Genomic DNA, 20,960 nt, shown 5'->3' on the forward strand with positions numbered 1-20,960 from the left:
CAGACACTTCTCCCCTCCCTGGGCAAACATTCTGCTGGGCCCATTGCAAAGCTATTTACAAACCCATCTCACTTAATGCTCCTAGTGGACCTAGGGGTGTTACTTTATTTTTTTTTTTGAAATTAAATTCTTTTTGTTGAAAGTGTTACATATGTCTCCTGCTCCCATTGACCTCTCCCCGCTTCCTCCCACCCCCAGCACATGCCCTCACCCCCCTACTGTCTGTGTCCATTGGTTATGCTTATAGGCATGCATTCAAGTCCGTTGGTTGGTCTCTTACCCCTCCTTCCATCCTGCCCTGTCTTTCCTCTGAGGTTTGTCAGTCTGTTCCATGCTTCTATGTCTCTGTATCTATTTTTGTCCATCAGTTTATTATGTTGTTCATTATATTCCACAAATGAGTGAGATCATGTGCCAGTCTTTCTCTGACTGGCTTATTTCACTTAGTATAATGATCTCCAGGTCCATCTGTAACCGGACAACCAGTGGTCCGTGCTGCCTGTCACTACTTGAGCCAATTAAGCAGAGACAGGGTTGAATCATATATGAGCTTTTATTGCCGGCAGTATGGGAGAGCTGCAGGTCATCCACAAAAATTTGCTCTCCAGCCCCCCATAGGCCAGCTGCTTATTCAGGGTAAGACAAGGATTATATGGGGAAGTAGGGATTACAGGCATGGGGAAGTAGGAGGCTGGGGTGGAACTTCATTATTTGGGCAACAAGGCTGTTAATCTTTAAATGGCAATAGGCAGTTCTTAAATGAGAATACCTATAGTTCCAAGGTTACTCCCAGGTCCAAGGTTGACTCCCAGGTCCTGAGGGCGTACAACTCCCAGCCAGGTCAGAATGTCCTTTCTTTAACCAATACAATCATGGTTAACAGAGCATGATTAATATTTCCCATAATCATAACTAGTCCCCAATATTCTATTTTTGCCCCTAACACATACATGCTGTTGCAAATGGTAAGAGTTCCTTCTTTTTTACAACAGCGTAGTATTCCATTGTGTAGATGTACCACGGTTTTTTAATCCACTCATCTGCTGATGGGCACTTAGGCTGTTTCCCAATCTTAGCTATTGTAAATTGTGTTGCTATGAACATAGAGGTGCATATATTTTTTTCTGATTGGTGTGTTTCTGTTTTCTTGGGCTATATTCTTAGAAGTGGGATTACTGGGTCAAAGGGCAGTTCCATTTTTATTTTTTGAGGAAACTCCATACTGATTTTCATAGTGGCTGCACCAGTCTGCATTCCCACCAGTGGTGTACAAGGGTTCCTTTTTCTCTGCATTCTCACCAGCACTTGTTGTTTGTTGATGATTATTTTTTAGAATTTAAAAAAATATATTCTTATTGATTTCAGAGAGGAAGGGAGAGGGAGAGAGAGAGAAACATCAATGATGAGAGAGAATCATTGATAGGCTGCCTCCTGCATGCCCCCTACTGGGGATTGAGCCCACAACTAGGCATATGCCCTGACCAGGAATGCAACCGTGACCTCCTGGTTTATAGGTCAACGCTCAACCACTGAGCCACGCCTCTGGGCTAGGGGTGTTACTTTAATTTTGTAGTAGTGGAAACTGAAATTCTGATCACAACAGCATTAGATGATCTCTTGTACTAATCTTTCTGGCTAATTTGCCTTTGTAAGTTGGTCCCAGATTGGTCCCCAGTGAGTCTATGGCAGGGGTCCTCAAACTATGGCCCGTGGGCCACATGCAAATACAAATATTGTATTTGTTCCCATTTTGTTTTTTTACTTCAAAATAAGATATGTGCAGTGTGCATAGGAATTTGTTCATAGTTTTTTTAAAAACTATAGTCCGGCCCTCCAACGGTCTGAGGGACAGTGAACTGACCCCCTGTTTAAAAAGTTTGAGGACCCCTGGTCTATGGGCTCTGGGACTTTGGCAAACGTTTTCACTGCTTTGACCTAATGCCTTTCTCCCAACACTGACTAGGAAACAGGACACTGTCTTCCCCCATGTTCTCTCTTCTGGTTTTGCAAGAGCTCTGCCGTTAGACACCATGTCGAAGGACTTTAGGTAGATTAAGAAGGAGCCGGATTCCATTGTAGGGCTCCTGCCAGCCACCCAGGGGAAGGAGGTAATGTGTCCCAATAATTGAGGCAGTTTCAAGCGGTCTTTAAAAAGTAGAGTAATTTTTACTCTTTGCCTTCACTGCAGTGTAAAGGGTGTCGGGCTCTTATCCGCATGGTCCCTTCTAGGACTTCATTCCTGGAAGGGCAGGTCGGAGACCTCACCTGTGTGATCCATCTAGCACCTCTTCTATTTCTGGCGTGGCCACTTCAGTCTGCGTTCCCCTGAATGTCTCACAGAGATCCTTGCACGCCCCTGCATGGAGGCTTATCCCTGCACAGGAGACATCAGGCAGAACGAAAGGTTCTGAGTTAGAAGCTACTTTCTGTGTGTCCAGCTCTAAAGGCAGTTCATATGTGGCATTTCTTCGTTGACCCTCGCATGTGACCAGAGCCACCGTCGGCCAGCACCACAGTCCCTGGCTTTCCCAGTGAAAGGCAGCAGGAACCCTCCTTTCTTTATTGAGAATTTTCTTTGTTTCACCATCAGGTTTGGGTTATGTTGGGGTTAGTTTTATTGCGTTAGACGTTTAGCTCCTGATTTATTGGGAAGCTCTGGTTCTGAACCACATGAAAGGCTGGCCGTGGAGCCTGCATCCCCGGGGCCAGCAGAGCCCGGAGCCTGGGCCAGCTGCCTGGTGCTTGCTCTGTTGAGCAGTGGCCACTGGCAGGCTCTGGGGTTTGCCAAGGGTGAGAAGCTGTTGCAGTGAGAGTTAAGTTGTGAGGTAACAGAGTTCTAAAAGACAAGTGGTTTAGAACAAGATAGCATTTTTGTTTTGTTTTCTTCCACTATTATTTTGTATTGCTTTCAGGTGTACAGCATGGTGGTTAGACAGTCATACACTTTACAAAATGTTCTCCCTGATATTCCAAGTACCAACATGTGAGTTTTTGATATGCAGTTTAAAAATCAAAATGTGTTAATTAAAGGGCAACTTCAAAAATAGGGGATTGGTTAAATTATATCACCTCCAAAGCTCCCCCGCCGCGCCCCCCCCCCCCCCCAAAGCCCCCTCTCCCTCGCACCAAGCAAACAAAAAATAAGAATAAGATAGTGTTTTCTCTGTCCTGTCAGAGTCTAGAGCAGAGGTGGGGAAGTCCAACCTGAGAAATCATTTGGTCTGGCCCTGCCACGGCACTAGGGGTGAGTTAATGAAATGTTTGACCAAATATAGCAGGCTAGTTTTTAAGTTGATAATGTTGTATGGCCCTTGAATGATGTTATAATTATCCAAATGGCCCTCGGCAGAAAAAAGGTTCCCACCCCTGGTCTAGAGCTCTGTAGCTTCGGGCTCCCTCAAGAGCACCGCATCCCCTTCCCTGGGACCTGCTCCTCCTCAGGTGTAGGGTGGAGACATGTGTGTTCATGACAGCAGATGGGAGGAATGGGCCAAAGAGTTTCTGGAAGCTGCCTCATGTTACTTCAACTTATATCCCATTTGCTAGAACTTGGTCCCATGGCCATACCCAGCTGCAAGGGAGCCTGGGAAATGTGACCAGTTAAAAATTATGGAAGGAGAGGGGGATATTAAGGGCCAAGAACAACCTCTGTCACAGAACCCTGGGAAAGAAACCATGAAACCGTGAGCATGATTTCTTGTGACATAACACATTTTTAAGTTACCACACTCCCTTTCCCCCATCCCTAAAAAAAACACCCCAAAACTCCAGCCCCTCTAACTTGGATTTCTCCAGTCCGTATTCCTCAGGGTTCACATGAGAAAAATCAGCTTTCAAGACATCCTGACAGTGGGATTCTCTCACACAAGTGAGCATGGCAGGAGTGTTACGCTCTGTGGGCATGTGTGTGGTGTATGCTAGTGTGTTTAGTGGACAGCTTCACAGTCCAATTAAAAGAACTTCTACATACTTTTAAAAAATTATACTCAAGGGTAGATTTTTTTCTTCCTGTTTCAAAGGGAGAAGTCTTCAACTTGTTGAATAGTGCTGTCCAGGTATTCTGAGAAATAGCACTGCCCTGAGACACGAGTTAGCTGAGCAACAGTCACTGTGTTCTTCCTGGTAGACCGAAGCAGCTGGCTCCTTCACTCACTGTGGCCAAGAGGGTCATCAGGCTGGCCCTTCAAGGGACAGGGACACACACACACACACACACACACACACACACACGGCTGTGATACTCTCTACTGCAGGTGGAGTGAAGACATGCATGTCAGTGGGATCGAGCATTAATGCTTGTACAGTACCAGAAAGTTTAGCTACCGATGTGCTTAAAGGGTTAGAGACGAGCTTTAAAAAAATACCTAGCTCAGGTTCAGAGAACTAATATCTAAAGTTATATGGATTATATGGACACTTTGGGAACTCAAAGTTGCTTTTCTGAAAAGAGCTACAGTGTTGCACACGCTTTCACAAACTTGCACTGTCTACCTGTGATTGAGGAGGAAAAGTCCCCCATCCCTCATCTCCCCATGCCCCTTTCATCCTGTGAATTTCTGCTCTGGTTTCTAGCATCATCTGCCCAACTCTGTGGCTGCTGGAGACCTCTAATACCGAATTCTTTTTCGTGCTAATTTGTTGTCCTTGAGCTGAAAGGCAACACAAATGTACTTTGCATTTCACGGATTTAAAAATCATATTTAATTATTTTAACACTTTGTAGAGTCTAGGGAAAGATGTTAAGTCTTTAAGCCATAGATGAGAAGCTGCATGGTGAAAGTTGGAATGAGAGTTGGGACTTAATTACTGGCCTTTTCTTTGGTCGGTTTTTGCAAAGTTGTTTAGCCAGTTAGCCAAAGGAGTCCTTTATAGCACATGGTGTGGTTAAATGTGTAAATGTAATAATATATTGTAAAATTCTTTAAACAAGATGCAATGTAGTGCCTCTCGAATATAAGGTCCTGCAGTAAGAGTAGAAGGTAGAAGGTATGGAGAGAGTCGAGTGGTGTAAAAGTGTCACACTACAGGGCAGCCTTCGGCATGTACTTACAGTTAAGAAAGGCAGGGGAGACAAGGTCTCATCCAGGCTCCCGGCTGGGCAGGTGGCCATCACTCACTGAGGCAGTAGTGCGCAGGGAGCCATCCCTCACGGAGACAGTAGTGCACAGGTAGTCATCCCTCACTGAGGCAGTAGTGCACAGGTAGTCATCCCTCACTGAGGCAGTAGTGCACAGGTAGTCATCCCTCACGAAGACAATAGTGCACAGGGAGCCATCCCTCACAGAGGCAGTAGTGCACAGGGAGCCATCCCTCACTGAGGCAGTAGTGCGCAGGTGGCCATCCCTCACGGAGACAGTAGTGCACAGGTAGTCATCCCTCACTGAGGCAGTAGTGCACAGGGAGCCATCCCTCACGGAGACAATAGTGCGCAGGTGGCCATCCCTCACTGAGGCAGTAGTGTACAGGGAGCCATCCCTCACTGAGGCAGTAGTGCACAGGGAGCCATCCCTCACAGAGAAAATAGTGCGCAGGTGGCCATCCCTCACTGAGGCAGTAGTGCACAGGGAGCCATCCCTCACTGAGGCAGTAGTGCACAGGGAGCCATCCCTCACAGAGAAAATAGTGCGCAGGTGGCCATCCCTCACTGAGGCAGTAGTGCACAGGTAGCCATCCCTCACGGAGACAATAGTGCGCAGGTGGCCATCCCTCACTGAGGCAGTAGTGCACAGGGAGCCATCCCTCACTGAGGCAGTAGTGCACAGGGAGCCATCCCTCACGGAGGCAGTAGTGCACAGGGAGCCATCCCTCACGGAGACAATAGTGCACAGGGAGCCATCCCTCACAGAGACAATAGTGCGCAGGTGGCCATCCCTCACTGAGGCAGTAGTGCACAGGGAGCCATCCCTCACTGAGGCAGTAGTGCACAGGGAGCCATCCCTCACTGAGGCAGTAGTGCACAGGTAGTCATCCTTCACTGAGGCACAGGGAGCCATCCCTCACTGAGGCAGTAGTGCACAGGGAGCCATCCCTCATGGAGACAATAGTGCACAGGGAGCCATCCCTCACGGAGGCAGTAGTGCACAGGGAGCCATCCCTCACAGAGACAATAGTGCACAGGGAGCCATCCCTCATGGAGACAATAGTGCACAGGGAGCCATCCCTCACGGAGGCAGTAGTGCACAGGGAGCCATCCTTCATGAAAGCAGTAGTGCGCAGGTAGCCATCCCTCACTGAGGCAGTAGTGCACAGGGAGCCATCCCTCACGGAGGCAGTAGTGCGCAGGTAGCCATCCCTCATGGAGACAATAGTGCACAGGGAGCCATCCCTCACAGAGACAATAGTGCGCAGGGAGCCATCCCTCACGGAGACAGTAGTGCACAGGGAGCCATCCCTCACTGAGGCAGTAGTGCACAGGGAGCCATCCCTCACGGAGGCAGTAGTGCACAGGGAGCCATCCCTCACGGAGACAATAGTGCATAGGGAGCCATCCCTCACTGAGGCAGTAGTGCACAGGGAGCCATCCCTCACTGAGGCAGTAGTGCACAGGGAGCCATCCCTCATGGAGACAATAGTGCACAGGGAGCCATCCCTCACTGAGGCAGTAGTGCGCAGGGAGCCATCCCTCATGGAGACAATAGTGCACAGGGAGCCATCCCTCACGGAGACAATAGTGCACAGGGAGCCATCCCTCACTGAGACAATAGTGCACAGGGAGCCATCCCTCATGGAGACAATAGTGCACAGGTAGTCATCCCTCACGGAGACAATAGTGCACAGGGAGCCATCCCTCACTGAGGCAGTAGTGCACAGGGAGCCATCCCTCACGGAGGCAGTAGTGCACAGGGAGCCATCCCTCATGGAGACAATAGTGCACAGGTAGTCATCCCTCACGGAGACAATAGTGCACAGGGAGCCATCCCTCACTGAGGCAGTAGTGCACAGGGAGCCATCCCTCACGGAGGCAGTAGTGCACAGGGAGCCATCCCTCATGGAGACAGTAGTGCACAGGTAGTCATCCCTCACGGAGACAATAGTGCACAGGGAGCCATCCCTCACAGAGACAATAGTGCACAGGGAGCCATCCCTCACAGAGACAATAGTGCACAGGGAGCCATCCCTCATGGAGACAATAGTGCACAGGGAGCCATCCCTCACGGAGACAATAGTGCACAGGGAGCCATCCCTCATGGAGACAATAGTGCACAGGTAGTCATCCCTCACGGAGACAATAGTGCACAGGGAGCCATCCCTCACTGAGGCAGTAGTGCACAGGGAGCCATCGCTCACGGAGGCAGTAGTGCACAGGGAGCCATCCCTCATGGAGACAATAGTGCACAGGTAGTCATCCCTCACGGAGACAATAGTGCACAGGGAGCCATCCCTCACTGAGGCAGTAGTGCACAGGGAGCCATCCCTCACGGAGGCAGTAGTGCACAGGGAGCCATCCCTCATGGAGACAATAGTGCACATGTAGTCATCCCTCACGGAGACAATAGTGCACAGGGAGCCATCCCTCACAGAGACAATAGTGCACAGGGAGCCATCCCTCACAGAGACAATAGTGCACAGGGAGCCATCCCTCATGGAGACAATAGTGCACAGGGAGCCATCCCTCACGGAGGCAGTAGTGCACAGGGAGCCATCCTTCATGGAAGCAGTAGTGCGCAGGTAGCCATCCCTCACTGAGGCAGTAGTGCACAGGGAGCCATCCCTCACGGAGGCAGTAGTGCGCAGGTAGCCATCCTTCATGGAGACAATAGTGCACAGGGAGCCATCCCTCACAGAGACAATAGTGCGCAGGGAGCCATCCCTCACGGAGACAGTAGTGCACAGGGAGCCATCCCTCATGGAGACAATAGTGCACAGGGAGCCATCCCTCACAGAGACATTAGTGCACAGGGAGCCATCCCTCATGGAGGTAATAGTGAGCAGGGAGCCATCCCTCACCAAGGCAGTAGTGCAGCGCTCTGAACCCTGTGAACCGATGGTGAGAGGAGGCTGGGCGTTGAACTCTATCTTAGATTCCATTTGGAGGTGCCTGCAGGCCATCAGCAGGAGGGCGTCTGGTCCAGGCCACCGACACAGGCTTGAGAAATGCATGTCAAACCACAGAAACCAGCTCTGGCTGGTTTAAGCAGAAAAGGAATTTATTGAAAAGCGGTTGGGCAGCGTACAGAATCTCTAGGAAGACTTAAGAACCAGGCTTAGAAAACAAACAAGCCAAAGTGGGCCTAGCAGCTAGAACCGCAGCTGAAACAGGCCATGGAAGTAGACCACAGAAGACACTGCCCCTCCGCCGGTCACCCGCTGCACGGCCACTGTGGTCACTCCAGAACAGGGATTCTCCACCTTCCTGCGTGGTGGCATCTGCCCTGATCCTGTGGCCATCCAGAGGGGTGACAGTGGGAGATCTATGAATGCACTAAGGAAGCTTGGCTACTGGACAGCCATGAAAAGACACATGTCTGTATTGGGAGCAGCACCCTCTGGGTGATAAATGAACCTAGAGGGTGGGAACTGAGGAAGAATGAGGGAACAGGAATTAGAGAGAGAGAGAGAGAGAGAGAGAGAGAGAGAGAGGAAGGAAATGAGAAGATGCAGTCCTAGAGGGAGGGGAAAGACTCCATGAGATTTCCTAGAACTGAAGGAGAGCAGCCAGTAGAGAGATTAAGTGAGCTCAGTACTTGGTGACCTCAGCAAGAGCTGTCTTGGTCAAGTGAAGGTACAGGATGCCAGAGAAATGGGATGGCAGGCAGTGTAGTTAGTGTTGGGGCTGATTCCTGTTCAACCATCAGTGGCCGAGTGGGCTTTGGGGAGCTGTTTAAACGCTCAAAGTGTCTGTTTCCTTGTGTGCGGAAATGGCATGAAGGATAATAAAGTGCTGTGTGCAGCATCTGGTATACTGTAAGTGCTCAATACATGTACTTGCTGACATTGTTACTTTTGCCAACAGTTTGGCTACGGGGGGAAGAAGAGGGCTTGAAGAGGTAGGGAGCACCAGGAGAGGGTCTTCTCAAATGAGAGGGGCTGAGTTTCCTGGAGTGGAGGAGGACAGAGCAGGGGAGGAGAGGGTGCACACTTTGCAGAGGGCAGGATGGGGGCTGTGCGGCCCTGGAATCAGTCCAGGAACCACCCAGAAAAGGCTGGGAGGGGTTAGTCTTTGAGAGAAGGAGCACCTCATCCATGGGTGGTATGAATTTGGAGGCCATCAGCCACTGAAGGGGCAGACTAGCATGGAGGACTTTTGTCTTGGCCTTAGGCAGACTTGGCCATCAACATGCCCTGGTGGCTTAAAACCCCAGCTATCCTGTTGTTGGCATGAGCGCCTCCAACAGACCACAGTTGGTATTGCTCCAAGGACTTCTCTTTTTGCTTGGACCTGGAAGCCCCAGGCTTTTTAGAGTGGAAGGAATCAGGAAAACGGTGCCCTACCAAATGTCTTCCCCCTACCTCCGTGGGGATTTAATGGGGAAAATACTGGCTTCTGCCTCCACTGTGAAGTGTTTCTTTGCAAATTGTTAATTTACCAGGAAGAATGGCAGTTCTAACTTGAGTAGACATGCCTGTGTATTTCATATTTTTCCTCTCAAACTTCTGGGGAGAAGCATTTTTGTAAATGAAAAGTAAAAGCAGGAAACAGCTTGTAGTGCTAAGATTATGATGCAGAGTTTTCCCCTCAGGCCCTCAGGCCGAGCGAGGACTCACTGTGAGATCACAGAAGTGCCTCCGGCAGAGTCTGTACTGTGGGTGGGAACCTGTGGAGGCTTTGCCCTGAGTGGGCTCGCGCTCAGGAGCGGCAGCCCCAGGCTGGGGCTTATTCTATCTGCGCAGGGATCAATTCCAGGTTTATTGCATAACCAAAAAGTACCGAATTCCTCCCAGGTCTCTGGCAGTACCAGCAGAGTTCTAGAAATATCTGCTTCCTGCCCAGGGTCCAAGGAGATGTCACAGTGCAGGAATCCCCACCTTAAGGGAGCCCAGCGCCCGCGAGGGCCTGAATGGGCACTCAGAGTCTCCTTAGTTCATCAGCATAACAGGTCTTTCCTTGAAAACTTTAGTCTCTAGACCAATGGTGGGGAACCTTTTTTCGGCCAAGGGCCATTAGGATAATTATAACATCATTCGAGGGCCATACAAAATTGTCAACTTAAAAGTTAACCTGCTATATTTGGTCAAACAGTTAATTAACTCACCCCTAATGCCTTGGCAGGGCCAGACCAACCGATTTCTCGGGCCTTATATGGCTCACTGGCCTGACGTTCCCCCCACCCCTCGTCTAGACAATAGCATTATTTTTGCGTGATCTACTTACTTCATTACCTTCCTGAGTGTTTGTGAAATGGGTGTCAACCCTTTTCTCTTGTTCACACCAACATTTTACCCTCATCCTGTGGCTAAAGTCCTTGTCATCGCCTTAAAAAAAATTTTTTTAAGCACTTGCTGCTCTCTCCGGGTATTGAAAGAGTTTGCATTTGAAAGGCAGTAGCTGGAGGTGCTGGGGTTTCTGGAGCTGGAGGAAAGCCTGTCCATTTAAGAATATTGAAAACCAGACCCTTTCACCCTCCCTGTAGGTGGTCACTTCACATTCCTCGTAGAAGGTGGAGTTATTTTTCACCTTCTAGGGCGGCTTCTGCAGCTCCTCATCTGAAACATTGCAGTGCTACCTTGGGGGTAGGGTCCAGCACAGAGCCATGGTGCATAAGACCATTTCATGGCAGGGAGCGCCTGACTCTTGCCTACCTTCGGGCCCAGTGAAGCCATTTGTTAGCTGCCTCGCTGTCTCAGAGGCTCCCTCATAGCTTCTGTCTCCTTTTCTCACTTCACCGCTCACACTCACCTTCTTGCTTTTTGCGCTGCACCCTGCTGCTCAGAGCCAACAACAGGCTAGCTTGCCAGTGTGTTTTCTGTGCTCAGATGGTGCTTTCCTAACCCTTTGCATCTTCCCCCCTGCTGTTAGCTGTGCTGAAAGTGGTCTCCATTCAGTTTCCATTCATGCTAGATGTTCATTGAGACCCATTGCCTCTTCAAAACCGTGCCTGATTTTTTTTCCCTTTTAGGTAAGTTTCTCCTTTTCTCTCTGAATGCTCTTGCTCTTTGAGTTTGGCTTGTCCAGCTTGGCCAAGCTTTGTCCAGCTTCCTGGATTATAACCTTGAGTGGGGAGAATCTTCCGTGAGCTGGCCCTAGACCCTGTGCATCCATGCCTTATTTACTAAATTGCTGAGAGCTGTGCCCGGAGTCCCTGGGCCCCTTTTTTGCTCATTCAGAAGAGGTAGAGCATGGCATTTGAAATGATGTGTTTCAGTCACATAACATTTGTGCATGGCCAGAACAGGTGGTTACATAGTTAATCCGTTTCCAGATCTCAGTTACTGGACTGAATTTTTCTAAAGGGTGTGTGTCTGTTATCAGCACAAAGATGGATTTTCCTGGGAATAAAGAGTCCAGGCATCCCAACACTTTCCTAAGGATCTCAGAGTCACCTGGTCCTTCCCCTTCAATTTGCCAAAGAGAAAACTGTGTCACATGGGAGCTCATAACATAGCTGGGACCTAAACCAAGGGCCTCTCATTTCCAGTGAAATTCCTTTCCTCTTTTCCTAGCCACTTTTTTGAATTGTGTTTTATATGCAGAGAAAAAAGGTAGCCATTTTTATTTATTTTTTAATAAGAGGAGAGGAGATTAAAGAAAAAAAATGTTAGATGATTTAAGGCAAAGATATTCTTTCAAAATAACATGTGGGCTGTCCTAGCTGGTTTGGCTCAGTGGATAGAGCATTGACCTGCAGACTGAAGGGTTCTAGGTTTGATTCTGGTCAAGGGCACATGCCCGGGTTGCGGGCTGGATCCCCAGTGTGGGGTGTGCAGGAGACAGCTGATCAATGATTCTCTTTCATCATTGATGTTTCTATCTCTCTCTCCCTCTCCCTTCCTCTCTGAAATTAATAAAAATATGTTAAAAGTAAATAAATAAATAACACGTGGGCTTCCTTGCACATATGTCCTGCTGCCGAGGGAAGGCTCAGCTTTGCGAAAAGTGGGTGTCTTTAGAATAATGACTGAGAGCCCAGGTCTGTATTCATTTGTTCTTTTCAGAGCAAATACTACTACCCCACTTGGGACTTCTAAATCCAGAGCTAGCTCCGACTCCAAGCTCAATGGGCCTCTCCACCTGTTCTCACTGCTTTTCTTGTTAGATGAGAATCATCCTCTTAGTAACACGATCTAGTATTTATTGCATTGAATTGTGTGCCAGTCATGAAACAAAGGTGTTTGTACCTCGTTTTACACTGAGGACGACTGCGAGGTGTAGACACGGTTGTCATCTCCACTTTACAGATAAAGGGGACTTTAGAGAAATTTGGCAACTGACCCACTCGGGACTGGAAAGTGATGGCCTTGGACCTGGAGCCCACGTTTATCTGGACTCTGAGGCCCAGGAGAGACTGCCTGGGTCCCTGTAGGTCACACGGCCTTGGGTAGACCTGAATGCTGTACCAGGTTCATGTCTGTGACCTGGACAGGTCTGCTTTGGAATTTTGGCCCTGCCTCTTAGTCGCTGTGTGAGCTTGGGTAAATTAATTTAATCCTACAAACTTTCCTCATTCAGAGGTTGTGCGTGAAATCTGGTGGAACATCCACTTCCGGGACACAAGGCAGGAAGGAGACCGTCATAAATTATTTTATTTATTACTTATACAGTAGCATGACTTTTCTAAGATAATTTTTGACATGTGAAGTTGCCTGTTTTCTTTTTCTTCTGGAAGGCTGAGCCCTGGCCAACTTGGTCGGGAGTGGGGTGGTCGTGGTGCGTCTGCTGTTGGCACCTCTTTACGTCAGTCGCCTCCTGTGACTCCTCAAAACATTTATGGAGGCTCCTGGGTGTGTTAGTGGCCTTTTTTGCAAGCAAGTCATGGGGTTAGTCCTGGCCTTTTGGGGTTTAGGGGGACCCAGTAAATCGTACCTCTTCTCTCTGGAAGCTCACACGAGGGAGAGGTTGGCAGGAGTTAGGCGGATGGAGACTTGAGGTGTCACATTCAGTATTAATGTGGCCGATGTTGTAGATAGAATAAAGAAGATACAAATAGAAGATAGCAGACAGAGGAGTCTTAGGAGAGAGGATGGAATAAGGGAAGCTTAGATGGAAGAAGAAAAATGGAGGGAGGAAGAAAAGATTGCAGCCAGGATTCACTCTGTGAGGTGAGGATTTTGAAAGGGTTTCTCTGGACTCTATGTTGTTTGCATCTTCAAGGAAAGTGGGAGAAGGACTTGCTGAAGGTCACAGAGCTTCTGTTGGCTGGCAGGTGGGAAACTCAGATGTCCACTCCTGGACCAGCCTCAGAACCATGCTTGGCGGAGGGCTACTTGGTGGGAGGAGAAAATGGAAAGATTGTATTTTGGAAAGCTTGCTTGAGCCTTTGAAAACAGTTGTACAGGTTACACTTAGGAGCTTCTTCGGTTAAATATTTTTGGGTTACATGACTTTTAAAATGTAGTACATACATTGTGTCCTCCCTCGTTTTAAAAATAAAAAGTAGCATATTATAAATACTGTTCTTCAACTTGCTTTTTTCACTTCCTTATATGCTCTGAAGATCACTTTTGTAGCCGTTAAAAGTTGCCCCATTTCCTTTCATAGTTCTGTTGTACTTTATTGAGTGTCAAGGTTTATTCAACCTTTTGATGGATGTTTGGTGTGTTTTTTTTCCAATTGTGTGTTGGTTAATGTTTAAAAAATTAGCTTTCTCCAGGGGAAAAAGCTCTGATTTTGAGTGTTTGCAAATTTCTATGTGGTGTAAATACTCCCACCATGGTTAATTTCAAGCTACTAACATCATGTCACTGGATGTGAAGTTGGAAAGTGATGTACAATAGCACACCATTATAAAGTTTTTCTGCCATTCACATATAATACATGTAAAAATACCTTCAAGAATCCTATATAATAAAAGGCTAATATGCAAATTGACTGAACAGCGGAACAACTGGTCGCTATGACGCACACTGACCACCAGAGGGCAGACGCTCAACACAGGAGCTTCCCCCTGGTGGTCAGTGTGCTCCCACAGGGGGAGCACTGCTCAGCCACAAGCTGAGCTTACGGCCATCAGTTGGACATCTCCTGAGGGCTCCTGGACTGTGAGAGGGTGCAGGCCGGGCCCCCTGAGTGTATGAATTTCACGCACTGGGCCTCTAGTATAGAAAATAATAAAGTCTGATAATAAAACTACTAAATAAATTAATAAATTGTTGTACACATATGCACATACATTCATACACACATACTTTGTATACATATATACATATATACATATATTTTATATTTTATATATTATATTATATATTTTGTATTTTATGTATTTAAGTATGCTTATAAATTGTTATAATGTATGTTTTTTAATGTGTTTTCTTTATATGCTTTTTGGTATATTAATTTGTGGCTTTTGATTCTGAAGGAAAATTAAGTCATGATAATGTTTAATAAGTAGCAAAAATGTGACCTGCCATGGGAGATTTTATGTGATGGTTTTCCTTAAAAATACAGGTGATGGTTACAGCCTTCAGGAGCAACCCTAGCTATGTGCCCCATCCTTTCCTTGTTATAAGTAATATAATAAATGTAGGGGCCAAAGCTTCCTCCTTCTGCAGTTCCCACCCCACCCCAATCCCAACTCACTTTTGAATGTCATTTCTTGAATTTGGGTTTATGAAAATAGTCATGTTATCTGAATTCATCCAGAAATGAAGCCTATTAAAAATGAAATCTATCCCTATTTTTATCTGAATACTTACAGAACTTGTATATTAGATATGAAGTTGTAGTAACCATAATCTAAGAGTATCTTAGAATTTTGCAGCTGCAGAAATATATTAGACTTCTAATAATTCAATTTTAGCATTGAAAATCTAGTTCAGACTCTTCTACAAGAGAGTTAAATTGTATCTCATAAGAGCCATTGGCCTAAGATATCCTCTTAACTTAGCATTCAGATTTTAAACCTACAACAAAAATTAATCTCTCTATTCTTTTTTTTTCTTTTTTTTTAGCTTCTCAGACAAACTATTTAGTGGAAAGGGCTTACATTTCCAGCCATCAGTTCTAGATTTTGGAATTCAGTAAGTATTTTTTCTTTATAATTTTTAAGAACTTATTTGCATTATTTTCTCTCAGGAGATTTTATACGTGTATGATGTTAAATACTTTAAAAATATGTTTGGAATATCAAGGGAAATCAATCCTGGGAATTGTTAAAGGGAATATTTTTGTGTGTGTACAAAGGAGAGTATAAGAATTGTTTTAGCCCTTTAGTTTTTAACAAATGTACTTATAATAACTTGTAATGATTGGAATTTAATAGGAAGTCAATATTAAGTTCTTGTTTTTCTAAAATAAATCAGGTTATTTTATAATGAAAAACTCTAAATATTGATGGATTCTGAATTCATTTCATTAGATTCATTTACTGACTTGTTTTTCCTACTCTCTATGCTTCAGGTTTCAAACTTGTACTATACAGACACCCGTTATTATGGTTAAGACTTTGGAAACGAGTTAAGTGGGGAGGGCAGCGCATCAGCTGTAATTACTGACTGTGCCTCCTGTTAAGAACCATGAGGTGAAGGGAATGTGACTAGTGTCAGTTGAGAGACTAATCTGTGAACTCGGGGGAAATTAAGGAAGAGAAGGGTGGAGCCCTGCAGGAGAGGAGTGAACTTCAGGACTCCTGTTGGCTGTGACAAAGTTTGAAACTTAGAGTGTTCAACTCCCTGGATGCAGAATGTTGCTGCATTGAGTAGATAGAATTTCAGATTTCTTGAGTTTCCAGGGTGGAAGTAAACGAGTGTTTCGGATGGAAAAGCTCTGCTTGCTTTAGGAGCCTGGAGCCTCACTTGAGTTTTACGAAGAGCTTTTTGAGTTACGAGAAAAATTATGTGAATGAAATAACCGAGGTGTTAAGAGAGCATCTGGGGTGAGTTAGTGGGGGTCTCCTGGCGTGTCCTCCCCTATTCATCTGGGTGTCTTTCTTTCCATTTCCTTCTGATCCAAGAGAATGGAGCTGCAGTGAGGGAGAATGGATTTTCAGTGTAAAGTACCTTGTGGCGTTTTAAAGGAGATTCCATAAAAGGAAGAAGAGATAAAAGTGTGGAGGGAGATTGCTAACTTTATAAGACTCTAGGTGCCTGCTTTTTCGTTTATGAATTTTTACTCTTAGGTCAAGAAACTTTATTAGGAGCTAAATCTATAATAAAACCTCACTGATTTCAAATTCTGAGAGAGCACAGTGCTTTTATGGAAAGTCTTTATTGTAAAAAGTTTTAATGGAGGACCTACTTTAAAGAAGTGTCTAGTACAGTTTGGTAGATAGAATAAGATGGATAGTAATCAGTGCACTTAGGGTAGGTAAACCATTCCAGCTCATAGGATGCTGGCTGTGTATAATATATTTACTCTTCAGTAATGTAGAAGTCCTGTAATCAGTGCACCTGGATGGATGTATATATTAGCTACATATGTTAATTAGCTATATATATATATATCAATTGCTGGTCCTGATGGCTGAAAGCATATTTTAAAAAAAGCTTAAATTCTTTGACTTGAAAAGGTTGCTAATTTTTAGACTTGAGTCACCTTTGGATGATTTACTTAACTTACATTTATGTAGTAGTTTTATAGTTCTCAAAGCACAGCCACATCTCTTGTCATTTGAATCTTCTAATCAGTCCTGGAAGGATAGGTATTATGGTATGTGTGCGGGTGTGTGCATGCGTTTGTGTGTGTGTGTGTGTGTGTGTGTGTGTGTGTGTGTTACTTTCCAATATCTCTATATTTGACCATGCATTAAAATGTGTTCATACATTTGTTGCAGAGGAGCAATGTGGTTTGCTCACGGAGTGACAGAATAAATCTGATTCCTAAGCTATTTTATTTATAAGTGAGACCTATCTAGGATATGATTATGGGAATAAATAGGTTTTGTGGAAGTTTTTAAAATCTCTGTAAGAACAAATGAGTTTAAATTACAACCTTTAAAAATTAGTCATTTTACCTAACTTCTGATAAATGGCATAATTTATAGGCATTAGAGTAAAACTTTAGCCATAGTTCTTCTCCTGATTTCTTCCCTGCCCTAGTTCAGCTTTGGCTGCTGTTTATTTTGACGTTGACCTTGGGCAAGCCCCATTCCTTTTCATAGCGTTGATTTCCCCCTAGGGTGCCTGATCAGGATAATGTTTTTCAGTTGTCCCCTGCCTACTGGTACTTCTTAGGGTTTATTTTAAGGGTTAATATTCTGCTGGTCCTGAGGTTTAAAGTGCTAATCATTCATAAGAGATTTTAATCGTTCTTTTGTAGTATTAAATTAACAAGGCATCTTCCAGTTGTCACCAGCGAAGGAAATTCTTATCCTCATAACACTTTTAAAAATAGAATTTAAAAAATAGAGTAAAAATAGCACAGTGCTAGCTAGGTTTCAGCAGTGTGCTCGGTCAGGCCTGGGGAAGTCTGGTGGATGCAGTGCCCGGACTCCGGAACATTGCAGTTTTGCCACCGTGTTTTCTAACCTCTTCCTCTGGGAGACATTTGTGTGCTTTGAAACAAAAAATCTTGTGTTCCAATTGTGTGAATGGGATATAAGCCTTTGAGGATCAGCAGTAATAACTTTGCTGATTGATTCTTACTATTTACCTAAACCCTAAACCCATGGAAGTCCTTGTTTATTTAATTTAATTGAGAGAAAAGACAAAGGTGAACCCAGTACTTTCGAGGTAGGGCTTTCGGCGGTGGCCCTTTTTGCTTATGGTAGTATAAACATTTTAGTTGTATCCTTAAAGACAGTGAAAGTGCAAGGTTTTAATTACACTGATGTGTATTTTACTTGTAACTGGCTGTAAAGGACTGATTTTCTTTATTTTTTGTTAATCCTGACCTGGGGTTATTTTTTTCATTGATTTTTGGAGAGAGTGGAAGTGGGGGGGAGAGGGATAGAGAGAGAGAAACATCAATGTGAGAGAGACACATCAGCCGGTTGCCTCCCACATGCTGAGCTGGGGATTGAGCCTGCTACCCAGGTACATGGCCTGACCGGGAATTGAACCCGAAACCCTTCAGTCCTTGGGCTGACACTCTAACCACCAAGACCAGGGCAGGACTTATTTGAAAAAATACACATTGGATGTATGAAATCTTCAATTAAGGTCTGTGATTAAAAGTAGGAGGAAAAGCTAGAAGAAAAATCCCAAGGATTTAATAGTGATAATATAGTATTTGGGGAATCCCATTGTTTGTAAGCAAAATGACTTGTGCTTCGTTTTTTTTTTTTTGTGCTTCATTTTTTAAAAAGCACAAGCATACCGGAGATGAGGGTTTTTTTTGCTGATTTTAGAATATAGTTTTATTTGTGAGCCTTACTAATGAAAACTGTATATTTGGGTCTTGTCACTGAGAGTATTAAAACTGAGAAATGATTTCAGTGAAATTGTTGCAGGCTCTCTAGTACTGCAGCTAATTTAACTGGAGTGAATTTGGCATTGGGCAGTGGAACCAGAGGTAAATGATTAGAGGGAACATTGCAGGTAGCTCCAGGTAGGTGGGCCAGACAGTTCCTTGGTCAGAGCCAGCCTTGTAGGTGGGAAAGCCAAAAGAAAGGTCTTTAGCAGCTAGGGTATTTGCTATAGAGCAGAGATCCTTACTCCGAGGTTCATAGAAAGTTTTGAAGTTATGTCTAAACTTTCCTGTGTTCATGTTTGTGGAGGGAGGAGCCAAACTTTTATCAGGGTGTTCTGAAAGTCTCATGGTATTTAACTGGGTGAAAGCCACTGCTAGAAGGTGTTACAGGGTTTTCATTTTTTTTCTCAGAAGAATGGTCTGTCGCAACAGTTAAATTTTTATAAGACTTATTAAGTCTCTTTGCCAGTTGAAACTCATCCCCCTGAAAAGCATCTTTAAATTTATTACTCAGGAAGCAAACCCTAAAAAACTTGGGTTTCTCTGAGTACAGTTTCTTATCTAAACATATGTGCATTTGATTTAGAGTCCCAGCCAGACACGTAGTACCTGGTTCCCACTGTGTGCTTTTTGCAAGCATGTTATGGCCTGGATGGGTTGACTACCTGTAACCCAAAAACCAGTGGGTGCTACAATGGGTTGGCATAAGTCTTGTAAAAAAAGTTTTTTTTTTTTTTGGGGGGGGGTGTTTTTTTTCCATTGTTGATTAAATGTTTTATTAATAACAGGGTTTGATAATTGTTGCTTTTAACTTTGTAATAAACATCAACAGCTTTCTTGGTTTAAAGTATATATATGGATGGATGGATAGTTATAGTTATAAGCACACAATGCATTATTCATATATTATTTTTCCCTCTGTTTTCCTAGGTTCCTGGGACACCCTGCAGCCAAGATCCTCTATGCTTATAACCCGAGTAGAGATAGCGAGGTCGTGGTGAATTCAGTGTTTACAGCTGCTGGACATTTCCATGTGCCTCCTGTTCATTGCAGGGTGAGTGTTGATGTGCTCTTGGAAACTATGCTGTGGCGGGCTGCCAGCTTTTCTTGCTTTCTTTGGCCTCGAGTTTTTACTTTCTGCTCCCTGTCTCCCCTTTTTCTGCTACCCAAGCTCTTTCCTTCTGTGTGTTTGCTTTAGCACTTACTTTTTTTAGTTGTTCATATTCAGGATTTTGGTGGTTCTTGATATCTCCATGGGAAAAAAGTGTAACAGTCTAAACTAGGTAGTAATGGATGTATATTTAATATGACTTTTTCATCATTAAAGATACTTAATGTTATCTGTTTTGAAATGACAACCCATGTTGAGGCTTTTAGTAACTAATACAAGTGAATAGTTGTGATCTCTTCACCTGGTGAACCCACTAAGGTAGGTAGGACTCCTTGGAAATGCAGGAGTAAGAGGTAGAAAATAGCTCCTTACTATGCTAATGTGCACCATTACACAGAGATCAAGACCCTGGTCTTTCAGTAGTTTTAATTTCGGTGGTCTTTAACTTGTAATGAAGATTCCCAATTACCAGTGGCTTTTACTTATTTATTTTGCTTACTTATGTCCACTGATGCACTTTTTAAAAATATATATATTTTTATTGATTACAGAGAGTAAGGGAGAGGGAGAGAGAGATAGAAACATCAATGCTGAGAGAGAATCATTGGTCGGCTGCCTCCTGCATGCGCCCTACTGGGGATCGAGCCTACAACCTGGGCATGTGTCCTTGACTGGAATCAAACCTGGGACCCTTCAGTCCTCAGGCCAATGCTCTATCCACCGAGCCAAACCAGCTAGGGTCACCTGATGCACTTTTTAAAAATTACTGTAACTGCCCTGGCTGGTGTAGCTCAGTTGGTTGAGCATCGTCCCGTGCACTGAAAGGTCCACAGTTCGATTCCTGGTCAGGGTGTGGGCTCGATCCCCAGTAAGGGGTATGGAGGAGGTCTCGGTCTCTCTCTCTCTCTCTCTCTCTCTCTCTCTCTCTCTCTCTCCGCTCTCTCACCCTGTCTCTCTCTCAAATCAATTTTAAAAAATGCTGTGACTAAGGAAATGGCATAAGAGAGAGTGAGAGAGAAACATCATCAATCAGCTACCTCCTGCCCCCCCCCCCCCCCCCCCCCCCCGCCCCATTGGGGATCGAGCCAGCAACCCAGGCATGTGTCCTGACCAGGAATTGAACTGGTAACCTCTTGGTTCCTGGGTCGACCCTCAACCGCTGAACCATGGCAGTCGGGCTCCCTGACTTTTATTTAGTATCAATGTGTTTGTTAAGTAAAGCTAGAACTGTGTTAGATAAAGGCATTAAACACGTGGGTGTGGAAGAGGGGGGAAAAGGAAAGATGTGAGGCATGTGAGTCTAATCCCAAGTGAAAGGACTCGGCAACTCTCTTGCCATGAGTCCACACTATGTTCTTTGGAATGTTCTCTTAGATTGTGGTTGTTGACCTCGGGGATTCCTGCTAC

At 45.2% G+C, this 20,960-nt stretch overlaps 1 protein-coding gene across 3 annotated transcripts in view; it reads left to right on the forward strand.

Annotated features, from left to right (window-relative positions):
- The window catches only part of TMEM131L (transmembrane 131 like), a 145,318-nt gene that overhangs the window by 59,635 nt on the left and 64,723 nt on the right, over positions 1–20,960 (forward strand). For all 3 annotated transcript variants that reach the window (XM_070415341.1, XM_070415342.1, XM_070415343.1), the window contains exons 4-5: positions 15,046–15,114; positions 19,373–19,496. In XM_070415341.1, the coding sequence (XP_070271442.1) occupies positions 15,046–15,114; positions 19,373–19,496 (193 nt within the window). The remainder of the gene's footprint in view (positions 1–15,045; positions 15,115–19,372; positions 19,497–20,960) is intronic.

The sequence above is a fragment of the Myotis yumanensis genome, unplaced genomic scaffold (assembly GCF_028538775.1).
Source record: "Myotis yumanensis isolate MYYU_CA2020_CCGP unplaced genomic scaffold, mMyoYum1.0.hap1 SCAF_5, whole genome shotgun sequence".
NCBI lineage: Eukaryota > Metazoa > Chordata > Mammalia > Chiroptera > Vespertilionidae > Myotis > Myotis yumanensis.